Below are 21,290 nucleotides of genomic sequence, written 5' to 3' on the forward strand. Positions count from 1 at the left end.
GTTAGATCTGAGTGCATTGGTTCTTAGGTGTTGGTTTGCTGGCATGGGAGGTCAAGGCTTTAGAGCCACCTCAGTCTCATGGCCTCTTTGTTTAAATACTTTGACAGGTAGAACTTCCTGCATTTGTGGGGAAGTGGTAAATACCATGAAGATAAAGCTCATGGGTTATCTGTCTAGGGCTGGTCCCTACATGTCTTTCTTCCAGAGGGGCACATGATACTATAACAATGATCTGTGAAGATTTGATGAGAGATGATTACCTCTAGAGATGTGCTTATGGCCATATCTGTGTCAGCCTTAAGCTTATTTTCTGGAATATCTTCCCCAATTAACTGTTTTTGCTTGTATTTTAAAATTCACATGATGCTTCTCTCAATCTCCATGTTGTCCAGAAATACTGTACTGGTGCTTCTACCCACATCTGTAGTTTTAGCTTCCCTGAGTTCCCATGGTAGTTATGTCAATGGCCTACATTTGGAAAACATGAACACACATTTCTTTCATATCCCCCAGCACATAGCAGAGGGTTTGACAGTGAACACAATGCTCAGTTCACTCTTTGGAAGAAAAGCTATGACCAACCTAGACAGCATATTAAAAAGCAGAGACATTACTTTGCTGACAAAGGTCCAACTAGTCAAAGCTATCATTTTTCCAGTAGCCATATATGGATGACATATGAGAGTTGGACCATAAAGAAAGCTGAATGCCAAAGAATTGATGTTTTTGAACTATGTTGTTGGAGAAGACTCTTTAGAGTCCCTTGGACTGTGCAGAGTTCAAACCAGTCAATATTGAAGGAAATCAGTCTTGAATATTCATTGGAAGGACTGATGCTGAAGCTAAAACCCCAATACTTTGGCCACCTGATGTAAAGAACTGACTCATTGGAAAATACCCTGATGCTGGGAAAGATTGAAGGCAGGAGGAGAAGGGGATGACAGAGGAGGAGATGTTTGGATGGCATCACTGACTTGATGGACATGAGCTTGAGCAAGCCCTGGGATTTGGTGATGGACAGGGAGGCCTGGTGTGCTGCAGTCCATGGGGTAGCAAAGAGTCAGACATGAGAGAGAAACTAAACTGAATTGAATTAGACTTTTTCACCAGAATTCCAAACCTAAGGATAATTTTCTTAGGAAAATAATAATTTAAGACCAGATGGCTTTTCTTGATTAGTATGTGAATTGGATTAATATTATCAAATGCAAATGCCTTCCTCTCAAATTCTTTATTTTAGGGCAAAATTATGCAAAAGGGGACTTTTGCTGAGTTTCTAAAATCTGGGATAGATTTTGAAGATATTCTTTCAAGGAAGGAGAATGAGGAGGCTGAACTATCTCCAGGTCCAGCAACTCCCACTCTGATCTCTGAGTCTTCAGTTCTGTCTCAACTGTCTTGCAGACACTCCTTGAAAGATGCAGCTCCAGAGGACCAAGATGTGAGTTTCTCATCCTGCAACACGCCTTTGTCTGTCTGCTCTTGGTGGCCTCATGGACCTTCAGTCTTCTTCTCTCACGACATCTTTGTTTATCCTAAAGTAGATCCAAAGATTACAAGCCTAATTCCATGTAATTGGTGGAATTAGAAGAGCATGAAGGGAGGAAGCCTGTTTGGTATTCTCCTTTGGGTATAGAATGAAGAATCTTATGAAGCTCAGTAGGGGGTGCACTGCTATGAATTTCCAGCTGTCTGTGGCTCACACTGATATGAGAACTCATCAGTTTACCATAGTTACATCCTACTCACTCTGGTGGCTCCCAACTTCCCTTATGCATCCAGAGGTTTAATGTGAAGACCCCTTTAGACTGAGTCTTTATATGATCACATTATATCAGCTATTTGTCCTATATGTTGGAATATTCTGGCACTGCAGGTGATTGATGGTAATATTTTGCCCCTTTGTTAGATCGTTTGTTGTAGGCCAGATACTTTAGAGTTAGTTCTTATCTTCATTTTTTTAATTACCCTTTGAGACCTAGAGCCACATTGTATTCATCTTGAATGCCCAATGGTCAGCATAAAGTTGAGTACATCTTTGGCTCATGTGACTCTATAATGCATTCTAGGTCCTACAGACAGAAATGAAGAAAAGCACTAGCTCTCTCTTAAAAACATACTCAGGTACTCCTTGGTATCCAAGCCCACAATATCCAGACCTAGGAACCTGGATGATTCTGATAAATATTCAGATTAGTCCCTCACATTCTACACTCAGGAATCACTCCCTGAAATTCAAGAATTAAATAATTTGGGTCATATGCCATCCTGTGCTGTCCAGACTCACATTATTTCAACTTCCTGTGTGAACTCATTTTGCTGTATTTGTCTAGGATTTTGAACACCAAGATGGTTTACATTTCTATCATTGGAAGTGATACAAGTCATTTAGAGGGATATGTTAGTGCCATATCACTTTGTGTATTATTTTTGAAGAAGCTTCTGCATTTGTACTTGAATCGGGTAGTTGTGCTTGTGCTGAGAGTCATGATTGACTTTAAGCAAAAGCACCCAACAGTGAATAATTTCGTGCAAATGATGTTCATTTTCTAATGGATTTCTGAAAGTAGTATGGCTGAGTCCAAGGGTAAATGCATAAGTGGTTTGGCTAGACATTTGCACACCCTTTTCTGTAGGAAATGGACCATCCTGCACTCCTACAAGCATATGAGATGTATCTGTTTCCTCACAGCTTTGCAGTGGAGGGCACTGTAAACTTTTGAAATTTGAGGGTTCCTTACTTAAAATTTTGTTTTCACTGCCGTTCTCCCCACCCCCCCCACCCCCCAGACTGAGAATATCCAGGTTACATTACCACTGGAGGGCTGTTCGGTTGGAAGAGTTGGTTTTAAGACCTACGAGAATTACTTCACAGCCAGTGAGCACTGGTTTATCATCATTTTCCTTATTTTAGTGAACATCACAGCTCAGGTAAATAAGAACATTTATTTCGGTTTTGTGCCCTCTTCTTGGTATTTACATATTGTTTATACTGTATTTATTTATTTTTTAAAAGCAATATTAGAATATATTTTGTTATTTATTAGTATGTATAAAAGGAGCATTGTCATAATTCTCTTATGTTTTTATTTATTTTTTTAAATTTTATTTTATTTTTAAACTTTACAAAATTGTATTAGTTTTGCCAAATATCAAAATGAATCCGCCACAGGTATACATGTGTTCCCCATCCTGAACCCTCCTCCCTCCTCCCTCCCCATACCATCCCTCTGTGTCATCCCAGTGCACTAGCCCCAAGCATCCAGTATCGTGCATCGAACCTGGACTGGCAACTCGTTTCATACATGATATTATACATGTTTCAATGCCATTCTCCCAAATCTTCTCACCCTCTCCCTCTCCCACAGAGTCCATAAGACTGTTCTATACATCAGTGTCTCTTTTGCTGTCTCGTACACAGGGTTATTGTTACCATCTTTCTAAATTCCATATATATATATACACGTTAGTATACTGTATACTGTATTTATTTACTTTATTAATATTAGCATGTTTTATATATATATATATATATATATATATATATAAAGAGATTTATTTCAGAGAACTGGCTCATGAGGTTGTGCAGTCTAGCTGGTCAATGTGAAATCAGAAAGGCAGGCCTACAGACTGGAACCTCAGGCAGAAGCTGACCCTGCAGTCTTGAAGCAAAATTTCTTCCTCCTCCAGGAAGCCTCAGGTTTTGTTAGTCAGGCCTTTGACTGACTGGACAGGGCCACCACAGTGTTGAGGGTGATCTCTACTTCAGTTCCGAGGATGATGTGAATCATATCCACTGAATACCTTCATAGCGACATCTAGATGAGGGTTTGGTTGAACCACTAGAGACTGGCCTGGCCAAGCTGACACACAAACTTGATCATCACAGTTTCTATAAAAATTTTTTTCTTGGAAAAGTCCTGACTTTTATACTGTTTTTATTATGCTTTGCAGTCCATTTTGATTTGCACTGAATGAAATCTGTAAGGAAAATAAGTGAGGCTTACTTATTGAGGTGAGGTGTTATTTGTATATAACAGAGAGATTCTAGGAAGAAAGAGAATGTCTTGTAAAGATATTAAAATGTAGCATGCCCTCCCCTGACCTTTGGTCATCTGGGGTGTGGGGCTTGGCACAGACCTGAGCTGGAAGGACCGTCTCCACGTTCTGGAGCCTTTCCATCTCCCAACTTAGTGAGCAGGGTGTGAGGCTCAGTGATGTCAGTGTGTGAGTGACTGTTGTTTCCTGCTCCAGGTTGCCTATGTCCTGCAGGACTGGTGGCTTGCATACTGGTGAATGATTCCTGGTCTTACCCAAAGGGCTGTGAAGTCTACATGAAGCCTCGTTTTTCCCACAGCAGGGGGGATAGCTGGGGCTTGTTCATCCTCTTCTTCTGACTCTCACATAGTTTCTCTGAGAAAGAAGTAAATTTCTGGCTGATGGAGTGAGACTATCCCTGCATTTGACCCTCAGCAGCTTCCTCATATACTTAGAGCTGACAGTTGTGATTCAAACAGACTTTTTATAAGGTAGATGGACACAGGGCACAGTGAACTGGGAACCATTTTCCACCGTAAAACACGTCTCCTAAATTGAGGTTAATTTTTCTGTTATTTACCTAAATTTTATCTAGAGTGTAATATTTTTTCTTTGTCTTCCCTTTTCCCTAGGGCAAATGGACAGAGTACCCTATATGCCATGGCATATGGAAAAGGAAGTGTAATTGAGATATCTGATTCTGGCTGGTACTTAACAGTTCACTCAGGTAAATCATCTGGTCTATTATGCGAGGGTCTGAGGTGTTTACTAGGAGCCTGTGTGAACAGCTAGAGCTCCCAGGAGTCATTCAGTAATGTCTTAACAGATGAAGAGTCTGAGTTGGATTTACTCTGTGAATTAATTAGAATGAGTATTTTTAAAATCTACTAGAAGAAAGTGGGTACATGAAGACTCTTAATTTGCTCTGTACTGGATTTTGGTTGTTAAACCAGAATTGCATATTGAGAAAATCAGCCACTGGAAATATATGCTGTTGTCTATTCTAATAGGTTGCTTTAGCTAAAGCTTACATCATTACATGAATGGGCAAGGGGATTAGAAACGGATCCCCACCCTGTTGTTTGGATTGTTTCAATTCTTTCTGTTTTTTTTTTTTTTTTTTTTTTTCCCCAGTGTTACAGCTCCATTTTATTTAGAAGATAGCAGGAGAATCCATCCTCGAAGTGGGAGGGCATGCCAACCCAAAGACTCGAAGAGAAGAGAGTGGAGGAGTGCGCAGCTGGGAAGGGAGAGAGAGAGAGAGAGAGAGCGAGCACGCAGGAGAGAGAGAGAGAGAGTGAGTGAGAAAGCACTTTGGCTCCTCCTTTTATATGTTTTTTCCTTCACCTGGGCCTGCCTTATGCAAATTGGGCTTAGCCAGGAGTGCTGTTTGTTCTGCCTGAAGTCTTCACTCTGGTCCTTGGACCTTCCTTTGACCTTCCTTGTCTTTTAGCCACCGCCATTTTGGACTCCTTTTCCCTATTCTACCTACCTAACATTCCCCCCTCAAGAGTTGGGAGGCCCAATTCTTTGGGGATAGGAGCATTGAGGTCTTTCTGGCTACTTCCTGCTGAACTGGGATAGCGAGGGGTATTGGGCCTCCCCCTCTTGCTAGTCTCAATCCTGAGAGTCCTTATAGCGGTGTCCAAGGGTGTGTGATATTTTCCATGGTTGGCTGTAGTTTTATATCTTTGTTGAACTGGTACTGCATGTTGTAGCTGGTTGACCTGGGCAGAGACAAAACAGGTTATAGAATTGACAGTACATGGAATAATCATAAGCATCATCAATATAGCATAACAAGGACTAGTAGGGACATTAGTCAATTTTAAATTCACATGGCCAGGATGGCTCAAGTTCCTCCTTGTTCAGGGATCAGAAGATCTATCTCCTGTCTGTTTCAGAGTACAGTCTCTGTCAAGCTGTGTTAGCTCTTTAGAGTTATCCTGAGAAATCTTATCCCCAGAAACCAGATCTTGGGGGTGTTCATTAGAATGACACTCATTGGTAGTCCTGAATAGGTATCTTAGATCTCCCAGGGGCTCACAGGTGTGTTGAGTGTCCTCTTCTGTTTTCTTCCATGGCTTGATCGTGAGTAGTGAATCCAGGAATCATGTCCTGGTACCCTGACTGCTGTGGGGGTAGAAAGTATTACAGGGTAGGGGACCTTCCTTGTGGGCTGGAGTTGAGCCTTTTAGGGACCCATCTTTCTGAATAAACTATGGCTTTTACTGATCCTGAATGCAATCCTTTGGCAGCAAGTTTCCCACGTAAAAGTGTTATTCCCTTGCAGGTATGCAAATTCCCCTTCACCGCGCATATATATGGAATTTAGAAAGATGGTAACAATAACCCTGTGTACGAGACAGCAAAAGAGACACTGATGTATAGAACAGTCTTATGGACTCTGTGGGAGAGGGAGAGGGTGGGAAGATTTGGGAGAATGGCATTGAAACATGTAAATATCATGTATGAAATGAGTTGCCAGTCCAGGTTCGATGCACGATACAGGATGCTTGGGGCTGGTGCACTGGGACGACCCAGAGGGATGGAATGGGGAGGGAGGAGGGAGGAGGGTTCAGGATGGGGAACACATGTATACCTGTGGCGGATTCATTTTGATATTTGGCAAATCTAATACAGTTATGTAAAGTTTAAAAATAAAATAAAATTAAAAAAAAAAAAAAAAAAAGATTTCATGGGCTGGGGCAGAGATTAAAGATGAAGAAACTTCCACTAGGTTGGGCAGAGGAAAATGTTCATGGCCCATGCATGAGTACTACTTTCAGGAACCCGCCCTGGGCTCTTTTCCGTCATACCGTGTTATCTCCACAGGCCTCCAGGGGGGCCCTCTCCATGTGAATAGCATGGAATAACCCCCACCTTCACGACCACTCCCCAGAGAGCCCCACAGGAATACCACATAGGCCACGAATCAAGTGGGCAGGATCAGCAGAGAAGTCCTCACTGTTGACCATCAGCATGGCAACGATAGGTCAGGACAAGAGAGTCAAAGACTGGGTCTTCTGGACCGTGGGCAAATCACAGTCTCTCAGGAACACAGTCACCTAATCTGCAAAATACAGCCTGCCTTACAAGCTCTCAGGATAAACCGAGGAGACACTGGTGAATGAGCTTCATGAATGGAGAGTCATGTTGGCATGTACCCCTTGCTCCCAGACAGCTGACTTAAACATTCCCCAGGGGCAAAACTCTCTCGGACAACATGACTTCAGGAGCAGGGAAATGTAGGATGGAGTGCTCCTGCAGAATTTCTGTGCGATGCCTGTGCAAATTTTATACCTGTTTTTAACCTTGGGGGAGGCTCAAGCAAATAATAAAAGAGACTTATTTCACATTTGTCAAAAAAAAAAAAAAAAAAAAAAAAAAAAAGAAAGAAGTTAAGCAGGGAGAAATCCGGTGTCTAGAAATTAGAATTCCTTCTCTTTCTTTCCTTGAGATCACAATGTTATTGTGTCCTCAACCATGGGATTAATATCTGGCTTGCCAGGCCAATATTAACACAGCTTTCTGTGTTTTCACAGGAGTGCTTAGAATATATGTAGCATTATATACTTTTTAAAGGAAATCCTCACCTAAAATATTATATATTCCCACAGGAAACCCTCATACAAAAAAAAAAAAAAGAAACCCTCATACAAGCTTTCTACAAAGGTAGAGTGTGTTATCTTTGTTAGAACCTACTCATTGAAATTTGGTATTTATTATGTTGATCACTTGCTAAGAAATGTGAATCCATTACTTGTTTACCTTCTGAATTGAGGAACTCAGTTCAGTTCAGTCACTCAGTTGTGTCCGACTCTTTGCAAACCCATGAATCGCAGCACGCCAGGCCTCCCTGTCCATCACCAACTCCCGGATTTCACTCAAACTCACGTCCATTGAGTCCGTGATGCCATCCAGCCATCTCATCCTCTGTCATCCCCTTCTCTTCCTGCCCCCAATCCCTCCCAGCATCAGAGTCTTTTCCAATGAGTCAACTCTTTGCATGAGGTGGCCAAAGTACTGGAGTTTCAGCTTTAGCATCATTCCTTCCAAAGAAATCCCAGGGCTGATCTCCTTCAGAAAGGACTGGTTGGATCTCCTTGCAGTCCAAGGGACTCTCAGGAGTCTTCTCCAACACCACAGTTCAAAAGCATCAATTCATCGGCACTCAGCCTTCTTCACAGTGCAACTCTCACATCCACACATGACCACAGGAAAAACCATAGCCTTGACTAGACGGACCTTTGTTTGCAAAGTAATGTCTCTGCTTTTGAATATGCTATCTAGGTTGGACATAACTTTCCTTCCAAGGAGTAAGTGTCTTTTAATTTCATGGCTGCAATCACCATCTGCAGTGATTTTGGAGCCCAGAAAAATAACGTCTGACACTGTTTCCACTGTTTCCCCATCTATTTCCCATGAAGTGATGGGACCTGATGCCATGATCTTCTTTTACTGAATGTTGAGTTTTAAGCCAACTTTTTCAGTCTCCACTTTCACTTTCATCAGGAGACTTTTTAGCTCCTCTTCACTTTCTGCTGTAAGGGTGGTGTCATCTGCATATCTGAGGTTATTGATATTTCTCCCGGCAATCTTGATTCCAGCTTGTGCTTCTTCCAGTCCAGTGTTTCTCATGATGTACTCTGCATAGATGTTAATTAAGCAGGATGACAATATACAACTTTGATGTACTCTTTTTCCTATTTGGAACCAGTCTGTTGTTCTATGTCCAGTTCTAACTGTTGCTTCCTAACCTGCATACAGATTTCTCAAGAGGCAGGTCAGGTGGTCTCGAACTATGGTAACATAAAGAAAGAAAGATGAACTTATGTTATATATTCATATAGGATGTTGTGTTAGTTGCTCAGTTATGTCTGACTTTGTGACCCCATTGCCTGTGGCCTGCCAGATTCCTCTGTCCATGGAATTTCTCAGGCAAGAATACTGGAGTGGGTTGTGATTTCCTACTCCAGGGGATCTTCCCGGCCCAGGGATCAAACCAGAGTCTCAATGCACTGCAGGCAGATTCTTTACCATCTGAACCACCAGGGAAGCCCAGTAGGTTAAGGCAAATGCCTATTGATGGAATTCAGGAATTTGAACAGCTTTCAAAGCTGAAATAACAATGACACCATCAGCTGAAGAGGAAAACAAAATATTTGATGGAATGTATATTACAGAGGTTTCTCCACTCTCTTTAGCATTGTGAATTCAAGAGATGTTAGGAGGGCTATTTTCATTTTTGTATGCATAGCGGGTACTCATTTATGTCATTAATAAAAGTAAATTTAGGTTATTGTGTTCATTTCCAAATGCTTTGTGTTTCTTTTTTAATTAATTAATTTAATTGGAGGCTAATTACTTTACAATATTGTAGTGGAGAAGGAAATGGGAACCCACTCCAGTGTTCTTGCCTGGAGAATACCAGGGATGGGGCAGCCTGGTGGGCTGCCATCTATGGGGTCGCACAGAGTCGGACATGACTGAAGCGACTTAGCAGCAGCAGCAGCAGTGGTTTTTGCAATACATTGACATGAATCAGCCATTGGTGTACATGTGTTCCTCATCCTGAACCCTCTCTACCTCCCTCCCCATCCCATCCCTCAGGGTCATCCCAGTGCACCAGCACTGAGCACCCTGTCTCATGCATCAAACCTGGACTGCCGATATGTTTCACATATGATAATATACATGTTTCAATGCTATTCTCAAATCACCCCACTCTCGCCTTTTCCCATAGAGGCCAAAACACAGTTCTATACATCTGTGTCTCTTTTGCTGTCTCGCATATAGGGTCATCATTACCATCTTTCTAATTCCATATATATGTGTTAATATTCTGTATTTGCTTTTCTTTCTAACTCATTTCACTCTGTATAACAGGCTCCTGTTTCATCCACCTCATTAGAACTAATTCACATACATTCTTTTTAATAGCTGAGTAATATTCCATTATTTATATGTGCCACAGCTTTCTTATCCATTCGCCTGCCAATGGACATGCAGGTTGCTTCCATGTCCTAGCTATTGTAAACATTGCTGCAATGAACATTGGGGTACACGTGTCTCTTTCAATTCTGGTTTCTTCAGTGTGTATACACAGCAGTGGGGTTGCTGGGTTGTATGGCAGTTCTATTGAGGCTTTTTAAGGAATCTCCACACTATTCTCCATGGTGGCTGTACTAGTTTGCATTCCCACCAACAGTGTAAGAGGGTTCCTTTTCTTCCACACCCTCTCCAGCATTTATTGTTTGTAGACTTTTGGATAGCAGCCATTCTGACTGGTATGAGATGGTACCTCATTGTGGTTTTGATTTGCATTTCCCTGATAATGAATGATGTTGAGCATCTTTTCATGTGTTAGTTAGCCATCTGTATGTCTTCTTTGGAGAAATGTCTGTTTAGTTCTTTGGTCCATTTTTTGATTTGGTCATTTATTTTTCTGGAAGGAACTGTTTCTATATTTTTGAGATTAATTCTTTGTCAGTTGCTTTATTTGCTATTATTTTCACCCATTATGAAGGCTGTCTTTTCACCTTGCTTATAGTTTCCTTCATTGTGCAAAAGCTTTTAAGTTTAATTAGGTCCCATTTGTTTATTTTTGCTTTTATTTCCATTACTCTGGGAGGTGGGTCATAGAGGATCCTGCTGTGATTTGTGTCAGAGAGTGTTTTGCCTATGTTCTCCTCTAGGAGTTTTATAGTTTCTGGTCTTACCTTTAGATCTTTAATATATTTTGAGTTTATTTTTGTGTATGGTGTTAGAAAATATTCTAATTCATTCTTTTACAAGTGGTTGACCAGTTTTCCCAGCACCACTTGTTAAAGAGATTGTCTTTGCTCCATTGTATATTCTTGCCTCCTTTGTCAAAGATAAGGTGTCCATAGGTGCATGGATTCATTTCTGGGCTTTCTATTTTGTTCCATTGATCTATATTTCTGTCTTTGTGCCAGTATCATACTGTCTTGATGACTGTAGCTTTGTAGTATAGTCTGAAGTCAGGCAGGTTGATTCCTCCAGTCCCATTCTTCTTTGTCAAGACTGCTTTGGCTATTCGAGGTTTTTTGTATTTCCATACAAATTGTAAAATTATTTGTTATAGTTCTCTGAAAAAATACCATTGGTAGCTTTATAGGGCTTGCATTGAATCCATAGACTGCTTTGGGTAGTATACTCATTTTCATTATATTGATTCTTCTGATCCATTAACATGGTATATGTCTCCCTCTATTTGTGTCATCTTTGATTTCTTTCATCACTGTTTTGTAGTTTTCTATATATAGGTCTTTTGTTTCTTTAGGTAGATTTATTCCTAAGTATTTTATTCTTTTCATTGTAATGGTGAATGGGATTGTTTCTTTAATTTCTCTTTCTGTTTTCTCATTGTTAGTGTATAGGAATGCAAGGTGTGTTAATTTTATATCCTTCAACTTTACTATATTCATTGATTAGCTCTTGTGATTTTATCATGGTGTCTTTAGGGTTTTCTATGTAGAGGAACATGTCATCTGCAAACAGTGAGAGTTGTATTTCTTCTTTTCCAATTTGGATTCCTTTTATTTCCTTTTCTGCTCTGATTGCTGTGGCCAAAACTTCCAAAACTGTGTTTAATAGTAGTGGTGAGAGTGGGCACCCCTGTCTTGTTTCTGACTTTAGGGGAAATGCTGTCAGGTTTTCACCATTGAAGATAATGTTTGCTGTGGGTTTATCATATATAGCTTTTATTATGTTGATGTATGTTCCTTCTATTCCTGCTTTCCGGAGAGTTTTTATCATAAATGTATGTTGAATTTTGTCAAAGGCTTTTTCTGCATCTATTGAGATAATCATATGGCTTTTATTTTTCAATTTGTTAATGTGGTGTATCACATTGATTGATTTGCAGATATTAAAGAATCCTTGTATCCCTGGGATAAAGCCCACCTGGTCATGATGTATGATTTGTTTAATATGTTGTTGGATTTTGTTTGCTAGAATTTTGTTAAGGATTTTTGCATCTATATTTATCAGTGATATTGGTAGTTTTCTCTTTTTGTGGCATCTTTGTCTGCTTTTGGTATTAGGGTGATGGTGGTCTCATAGAATGAGTTGGGAGTTTACCATCCTCTGCAACTTTCTGGAAGAGTTTGAGTAGGATACATGATAGCTGTTCTCTAAATTTTGGTAGAATTCAACTATGAAGCCATCTGGTCCTGGGCTTTTGTTTGCTGGAAGATTTCTGATTACAGTTTCGATTTCCATGTTTGTGATGGATCTATTAAGATTTTCTATTTCTTTCTGGTTCAGTTTTGGAAAGTTATACTTTTCTAAGAATTTGTCCATTTCTTCCAAGTTGTCCATTTTGGAGGCATATAGTTGCTGATAGCAGTTTCTTATGATCCTTTTTATTTCTGTGTTGTCTGTTGTGATTTCTCTATTTTCATTTCTAATTTAGTTGATTTGATTCTTCTCCCTTTGTTTCTTAATGAGTCTGGCTAATGGTTTGTCTATTTTATTTATCTTCTCAAAGAACCAGCTTTTAGCTTTGTTGATTTTTGCCATAGTCTCCTTTGTTTCTTTTTCATTAATTTCTGCCCTAATTTTTATGATTCCTTTCCTTCTACTAAACCTAGGGTTCTTTATTTCTTCCTTTTCTAGTTGCTTTAGTTGTAGAGTTAGGTTATCTATTTGATTTTTCTCTTGTTTCTTGAGGTAAGCTTGTATTGCTATGAACCTTCCCTTTAGCACTGATTTTACTGAGTCCCAAAGGTTTTGGGTTGTTGTGCTTCCATTGTCATTTGTTTCTATGCAGTTTGATTTCTTTTGTGATTTCTTCTGATTTGTTGGTTATTCAGAAGCATGTTGTTTAGCCTCCTTATGTTTGTATTTTTAATAGTCTTTTTTTTTTTTTCCTGTAGTTGATACCTAATCTTACTGCAGAGATCTAATTTTCTGATCAGAAAAGATACTTAGAATGATTTTTTTTTTTTTTTTTACCAAGGCTAGATTTATGGCCCAGGATGTGATCTATCCTGGAGAAGGGTCCGTGTGTACTTGAGAAAAAGGTGAAAGTCATTGTTTTGGGGTGAAATGTCCTATATATATCAATTAAATCTAACTGGCCCATTATATCATTTAAAGTTTGTGATTCCTTGCTAATTTTCTGTTTAGGTGATCTATCCATAGATGTATTAAAGTGAGTGGTGTAGTAAAGTCTCCCACTATTATTGTGCTGCTATTAATTTCCCCTTTCATACTTGTTAGGATTTGCCTTACATATTGTGGTGCTCCTATGTTGGGTGCATATATATTTATAACTGTTATATCTTCCTCTTGGATTGATCCTTTAATCATTATGTAGTGTCCTTCTTTCTCTCTTTTCACATTCTTTATTTCAAAGTCTATTTTATCTGATGTGAGTATTGCTACTCCTGCTTTCTTATGGTCTCCATTTGCATGAAATATATTTTTTCCAGGCTTTCATTTTCTGTATGTGTCTCTTGTTTTGAGGTGGGTCTGTTGTAGACAGCATATGTAGGGGTCTTGCTTTTGTATCCATTCAGCCAGTCTTTGTCTTTTGATTGGGTCATTCAACCCATTTACATTTAAGGTAATTATTGATAAGTATGATCCCATTGCCATTTACTTTGTTGTTTGGGGTTTGAATTTATACACCTTTTCTGTGTTTCCTGTTTAGAGAAGATCCTTTAGTATTTGTTGAAGTGCTGGTTTGGTGGTGCTGAATTCACTCAGCTTTTGCTTGTCTGTAAAGCTTTTGATTTCTCCTTCATATATGAATGAGATCCTTGCTGGATATAGTAATTTGGGTTGTAGGTTTTTCTCTTTCATTACTTTAAGTGTGTCCTGCCATTCCTTTCTTGCCTGAAGAGTTTCTATTGAAAGATCAGCTGTTATCCTTATGTGAATCCCCTTGTGTGTTATTTGTTGTTTTCCCCTTGCAATTGTTCTTTTTGTTAGATATTGGTTAATTTGATTAATATGTGTCTGGAGTATTTCACCTTAGGTTTACCCTGTTTGGAACTCTCTGGGTTTCTTGGACTTTGGTGGCTATTTCCTTCTCCATTTTAGGGAAGTTTTCAACTATTATCTCCTCAAGTAGTTTCTCATGGCCTTTCTTTTTGTCTTCTTCTTCTGGGACTCCTGTGATTTGAATGTTGGGACATGTGACATTGTCCCAGGGGTCTCTGAAGTTGTCCTCATTTCTTTTAATTCATTTTTCTTTTTTCCTCTCTGCTTCCTTTATTTCCACCATTCTATCTTCCACTTCACTTATCCTATCTTCAACCTCACTTATCCTATCTTCTGCCTCAGTTATTCTACTGATGGCTCCATCCAGAGTGCTTTTGGTCTCAGTTATTACATTATTCATTATTGCTTGACTCTTTTTTATTTCTTCTAGGTCTTGTTAAACATTTTGCACATCTTCTCAATCCTTGTCTCCAGACTATATATATATATATATATATATGTAACTCTATTTTGTTCACAAGAGTTTGGATCATTTTTCCTATCATTATTCTGAATTCAATTTCAGGTAGACTCCCTATCTCCTCCCCTTTTGTTTGATTTGTTGGGCATTTATCATGTTCCTTTACCTGCTGAATATTTCTCTGCCTTTTCATCTGGTTTATATGGCTGTATTTGGGGTGGCCTTTCTGTATGCTGGAAGTTTGTGGTTCCTCTTTATTGTGGAGGTTCCTCCCTGTGGGTGTGGTTGGACGAGTGGCTTGTCAAGGTTTCCTGGTTAGGGAAGCTTGCGTTGGTGTTCTGGGGGGTGGAACTGGATCTCTTCCCTCTGGAGTGCAATGAAGTTCCAGTAGTGAGTTTTGAGGTGTCTATGGGTTTGGTGTGACTTTGGGCAGCCTGTATTTTAATGCTCAGTGCTATGTTCCTATGTTGCTGGAGAATTAGCTTGGTATGTCTTGCTCTGGAACTTGTTGGCTCTTGGGTGGAGCTTGGTTTCATTGTAGTTATGAAGGCTTTTGGATGAGCTCTTGTTCATTAATGTTCCCTGGAGTCAGGAGTTTTCTGGTGTTCTCAGGTTTTGGATTTAAGCCTCCTGTCTCTGGATTTCAGTCTTATTCTACAGTAGCCTGAAGACTTCTCCATCCATACAGCACCCATGCTAAAACATGCAGTTTAAAAGAGAAAAGATTCTCCACAGTGAGGGACACCCGGAGAGGTTCACAAAGTTACATGGAGAAGAGAAGAGGGAGGAAGGAGACCAAGGTGACCAGGAGGAGAAGAGGGTGAATCAAAAGGGGAGAGAGAAATCTAGCCAGTAATCAAATTCCTATGTGCTGTCCACAGCCTGGAACATCCAGAGAGGTTCACAGAGTTACATAGAGAAGAGAAGAGGGAGGAAGGAGATAGAGGTGACCAAGAAGAGAATATGGGGTGTCAAAAGGCAAGAGACAGATCTAGCCATCTGTGATCATCTCCCTAAGTGTTCTCTGCAGCTCAGAATACCCAAAGAGATTCACAGAGTTGGGTAGAGAAGAGGTGGGAGGGAAGAGATAGAAGTGACCTGGGGGAGAACAAGGAGAGTCAAAAGAGGGAGAGGGCAATCAAGCCAGTAATCACACTCCTAAGTAAAAATGGGTACTGAAGATTGGATTCTTAAAGGTACAAAATTGATAACAAATACCCAAAAGCAAAGATTGAAAATCAAGAGTGGAAGTTAAACTCTCAAAAATACAATATTAAAAAAAAATCACAAAAAATATAAAAAGCATATATGAAATTTGCTTTAAAAATTGGTTCTTTTTTTACAAGATAATAGTAGGTTATAAAAATGAAAATTAATGGAGTAATAAAGTAGTTAAAATTTAAAAAATGATAATAGTAAAATATATCTAGGAATTTCTCTGGAGCTATTGTGGACAGTGATGGGTCAGTTCAGTTTCAGATAATTCCTTGTTCCAGCTTATACTTCTTCTCAAGGTCTATAGGCCCCTTCCAATGTAGTCAGTGCTAACTACAGGGTTTTAATCTGTTGCACCTGTCACTTACAAAGCAGTTCCCTCTGTTTATTTTGGCGGCTTTTGTTTGCGAGTCTCTTCAGTGTCTAATTTCCGCCCTGACACAAGGGGGCGAAGGTGGTCACTTATTTAGGCTCACTTGTTCAGTTGTGCTGTGGGGAGGGAGGAACACTGCAAACAATATCACTGGCATGTGCGGGGAGTGCTTGCATTGTCTGGACCACACTGGGTTTGCCCCCATTCATGGTGCCTGTGCTTTCCCTGTCTACACTGCTCAGGCTCCAGGTTGCTCTGCAGGGGAACTGTCTAAAGCGGGTCCTGGGTTGTGTGCATTTCCCAGGTCGAAGCTGCTCAGGTTCAGGTTCTCGGGTACTCCCAAAAGGCACATACTTGGTTGGGCCTGCGTTTTGTGCCCTTCCCAGGTCCAAGCAGCTCAGGTGACGAGGTGCTTGGTGAGCACACTCCCCAGGCGTGCAGTGCGTCTTATCACCTCCCCGGTCCCAGCCTCTTGGTTTCCTGGGAACATAGTGGGAGCGCCGTCCCATGTGTGCTGTGTGTCTCTTCTGGGGAGCTGATCTCTGTCTGTGACCCTCCTGGTGAATGTCAACCATCCAGGATCCCAGGAACATTTGGTTAGCAACTGGGAGCCTGCTCGCAGTTTGGTGGAGGATGCGGTCTCTGGGGCTGAGATTGCCCCTTTCCAGCTCTGGCTGTCACCCGCCTGACTCTCTGCCTCTGGTGGGTGATGGGCTGGTCCGCAGCCTGCTAATTCTCCTCTGGTATTCACTCAGTCCTTTGTTCTGTGAGTGGGCCTGGCAGTGCCTTAGGTTAGAGCTTTTCATGGGAAAGTTATTTCTCTCTCTTTCTTTTTTTCTCGCTGGCTATCCCACAGTTTGGGTTGCTGTCTCACGTTAGCTCCCTGAGATTGTCCTCAGGGCATTCAGGCCTGGTCCTTACCCTAAGCAATGCAGCCCGCACCTCCCTGTCCAGCACCCACTTGCTGGTGGCAGACGTGAGCATCTGGGCTACTTCCCTGCTGGGATGTTGTTAGGCACATAATCTGTGGGGTTTATTTATTTATTTTCCTTCCAGTTACGTTGCCCTCTGAGATTCCAAACACCCCACCTACCCGCTGGTGAGAGGGTTTCCTGGTGTTTGGAAACTTCTCTTTCACAACTCCCTCCCCAGGATGGGTCTCTGTTCCCTACCTCTTTTGTCTCTCTTTTTATCTTTTATATTTTGTCCTACCTCCTTTCAAAGACAATGGGCTGCCTTTCTGGGTGGCTGGTGTCCTCCGCCAGCATTCAGAAGTTGTTTTGTGGCATTTGCTCAGCATTCAAATGATCTTTTGATGAATTTGTGGGGGAGAAAGTGATCTCCCTGTCCTATTCCTCTGCCATCTTAGGGCCACCCCCATGCTTTATGTTTCTATAAAACACTTAGTGAGAGATTACTTGCTCATTTTGATTAATTATCTCATGGTAAAATATAGTACATGTTTTCTTGCAATTCAATTATTGAAGAGATTGTCTACTTGCAACCTATATGGTCTTTTTATACTCTTTAAAGCTGCTTAGGCATGGAAATAGTTACTTTACATGGAAGTAAACTTCAATATACATTTACCATTTATAAGGAAATGGTAAGTCATCTCTCTTATTCCCTTTTAATTCATGGTGGCATCAAAACATTTCTCAATTTTAGATTATGGGACATGTAAATAATGAGATTTGAAATATGGCAAAAGGAAGATACTACTTTTTATCATTTTCTTTCTTCTGAGTTTTTATTAGTACTTGTAATTGGATTAGGAAAATCTGAATTGTATTTTACACCTGATTTTTTTTTTCTTATATTGTTTCTATTTAATGAGAACCATACTTATTTTTATATTCTTCTTTGTAAATATACCTAGAGAATGTATTAAACTCTCATAGAATCCATTATATATTTATTCTATAGTCTATAGGTGAATTTATATATAAATTATATTTATAGAATAAAACACATAACATTTTTGTAAGCTGTCTGCCATGCTTTCACATAATTGAAGGGAAGGCAGAGATCTTTTGCTGAGTGAAGTTACTTTATTTCAGTTCTAACCATAGGTATCATCCTTTTTGGCATCACAAGATCTTTGTTGATATTCTACGTCCTTGTTAATTCTTCACAAACTTTTCACAACAAAATGTTGGAGTCCACTTTCAGAGCTCCAATGCTGTTCTTTGATAGAAATACAATAGGTAAGTCAGACACCAAGTTTCTCAGTAAGTATGTCTTATTAATGCATTTAGTTCCTGATTACATTTGATATTTGGAAATGGATGAGATACTTAGAAGATAATCACTGTGCATATTGATCTATTTTCTACAAAAAAACTTTACTGATCTGAATATAGGGGCATATAAGTTTTTAAGTTTTACACACACTAAAATTCCAATTTTAGTGTGTGTGTAAAGATAAATGTTCACTTTGCAGAATGACTTAGAAACCCATTTGTTATGTGGCATATAAAATATCCTATGTTAGATGCAGACATGTTTTAATGTTGTTGACCAGTTTCTAAAAGCTGGCTGTGTCATATAGTGTTGTTAGGCTGTTGTCTAGATAGAACCTTCTTACAATGAATCTACAAGAGACAGGCTGTGTGTTTCTTTCTTTCGCCATCCATTTCTGGAATCACAGAACTCTGACATATGCCCATGCATTGAGGTTTACATAAAAATAGTAATAAAAATTCATTAAAATACTAAATTGGTAAAATGTAAGCATCTTTATCAAAGTAACTTTATAGTTTTACAGTGGACACTTGGTGACATGTAAGACTGTTTATAGTACATAGCACATGGATCTTCAGTAGTAAGTTTCTCAATATGAGTGTCCATGGAGGGTTTCTCAGTGGTTTTTTTCTTCCACCTTGAGGCCTTTGACTGGTTTTGCTTCTGAAGGTAACCTCCTGACCTGTGTTTCTATGAAGCATTAGTTCATCAGTGTACATGCCCCTCTGTTCAGTTGGTTGGACTTGTGCTGAGGCCCAGGGCAGCTTTATTTTTGTAGGCGATGATTGACAGGATTTGTTGAGGCAGGTATGTGGACTGGAGGGAGGACAGGAGTAGCCTTGGCCTGGCCATCAACTCACCATGTGACCAAGGCCAAAGCAGATGGATCCTATTGGGCAGGCAAATCTCAAGGCAGTATACGGTCTGTCTTGGTTTAAAAGTGTGACTCTGCCTAAAGTCAGCTGCCTGGGTACAGTCCTGGTGCTAGTTACAAAAGGTAATAGTAGGTTATAGTTATATTAATATAATTCTTATGTGCTGGTTACTTAATTTCTTTGTGTCTGTTTTCTTATCTCTAAATGGGGATTCTATTAATACACTTTTTGACTGTGTTAGAAATAAGATTATTAATATACTCACAACACTTAGCTCATGGTAAGTGACTAGTGAACCTTACTGATGATGAGGAAATGCTATCTGGGAACTTCCTTTCTTGTGAAATGGGAGTTATTTCACATGCCCTTCCTGTTTCACAAAACTCTTGTGAGGATTAATGCAAACTATTCAGGGAAACATCTTGTGTAGATGTATTCAAAACATATTGTTTGGTCCAGGCAGTGAGCCAAGCACAGAATGGTTAACTACAAAGGCCCATACAGATCTCATTTTATTATGAAGCTGTAATGAGGAAGTATTTGGAGAAGTCCATACTATTATGGCTGTGAAGTTGCTCTACTTTGTCAGTTAACGTAAAAACTATGGTCATCAAGTTGGGAGCATTAAGTGGGACTGGATTTCTGTTATTTCAGCCTCTGGGTGCTCATGACCACAGTTAACCAGGTTCTTCATGTTCAAGACCTGTAGGCTTCTCCTAAATGCTGATTTATTTATTATTCAAGGATTTGGGATCAAGTTTAAATCTTCAAAGTCTCTAATCTTAGAGCAGTCAGCACACTGGTGCTTGTCTTCCTCCCCTTCCTCTATCTCTTAGCAGAATCTCATTCTTTCAGGAAAATAGAAGCCCAAATAAGTATTATACTGCAATGATTATAGGCCTGCTTTGCCCAAAAGGCTTCAGGGCCATCAATTATTTACTTCTTCAGTGATATATTCAGTTGGACACTTTCCTATAGTTTATTGTCAAAGTAAAATTTACAATAGATTATTTATGGTGGACTTTATTGCTGGTTTGTGATCACATGAAGAGAAAACCACATGTATCGATACTTTGGAAGCTCTGGTTCCTAGAAGAAGACTATCCAAGCTTCCAAATTCTGTGTCTGTCAATCAAGGAAATGAAACCGTCAGACATGTAATACATTTCCCTGGGGTTTAGCTGAGCATTGAAGGCAAATCGTGGTGGTTATGTGGGTTAAATATTTGGTGCCTAATAATTTTTGCCTTACAAACTAAAGGCCATTAAGAAATAATGAGTAATTCAGCCATTTTTAAACATAAGTAGACATTTAAAAACTATTACTGGACAGGGAGTTGGGATGTAGTTGGAGATGTTAGATGTTCTGGTTCTGCTGGAATAGAGCTTTGGAAGAGCTGTGCCAGAAACTTCTCTTGGCCTCAGGTTCTAACAGGTAAGAAGAGGGGGCCTTTTCACTCATCAAGCATTTACTGATCATCTACTGGTTGTTAAGTTGTGATCCCCAACATTGAGACAAACAGTCCCTGTCTTTCTTCTTATTCTTTTTTTCTTTTTTGTAGTTTTCCAAGTTTATTTCAGTTTATTACATAAGGTATTTCAAATAAATCCTTAATTATACTGCATGCAAAAATAATGCCCCCAATTAAAGTCATCATGTGCAAAGGTTATTGTGATGTGGCCCATTGTTAAATAGATAGTTAGAAAGTTATTTTTTTTTCCCCAAATAAAGATAATGTGTCTAAATGAGAGGGAGAAAGAGAGATTCCATTATTAAACTTGGAAACGAGAAGTAGTGAGATCAAATTGCTGGACTGAAGAAGAATTTGGAAAAGAGCATCCAAGAGCATCTGAGAGCAAGTGATTGGGAAAAATCATGTAAGGTAATTTCCCAACATCTGACACCCACACAATAGGGATATCATTATTAGTACTGTGGTGTTACACTGTTAGACCTCTTTCTTTTGAAGTGTTTATTTTTAACTTTTTTCTTTATATATATATATATTTGTGTGTGTATATATATATATATTTGTGTGTGTGTGTGTGTATATATATATATATATATATACATAGTTGACTTACAATGTTTCAGGTGCACAGCAAGGTGA

At 39.6% G+C, this 21,290-nt stretch overlaps 1 protein-coding gene and 1 long non-coding RNA gene across 2 annotated transcripts in view; both read left to right on the forward strand.

The window, feature by feature from the left end:
- The window catches only part of LOC129624244 (ATP-binding cassette sub-family C member 4-like), a 234,862-nt gene that overhangs the window by 93,458 nt on the left and 120,114 nt on the right, over positions 1-21,290 (forward strand). Inside the window, 3 exon segments of the mRNA XM_055541905.1 lie at positions 1,241-1,441; positions 2,791-2,972; positions 4,671-4,765. Of these exon segments, the coding sequence (XP_055397880.1) occupies positions 1,241-1,441; positions 2,791-2,972; positions 4,671-4,765 (478 nt within the window).
- Positions 2,833-4,765, forward strand: LOC129624647 (uncharacterized). Its single transcript, XR_008701085.1, has 3 exons — positions 2,833-2,931; positions 4,255-4,292; positions 4,671-4,765. It is a non-coding gene; the product is annotated as an uncharacterized LOC129624647 (long non-coding RNA).

The sequence above is a fragment of the Bubalus kerabau genome, chromosome 12 (assembly GCF_029407905.1).
Source record: "Bubalus kerabau isolate K-KA32 ecotype Philippines breed swamp buffalo chromosome 12, PCC_UOA_SB_1v2, whole genome shotgun sequence".
Taxonomy (NCBI): domain Eukaryota; kingdom Metazoa; phylum Chordata; class Mammalia; order Artiodactyla; family Bovidae; genus Bubalus; species Bubalus kerabau.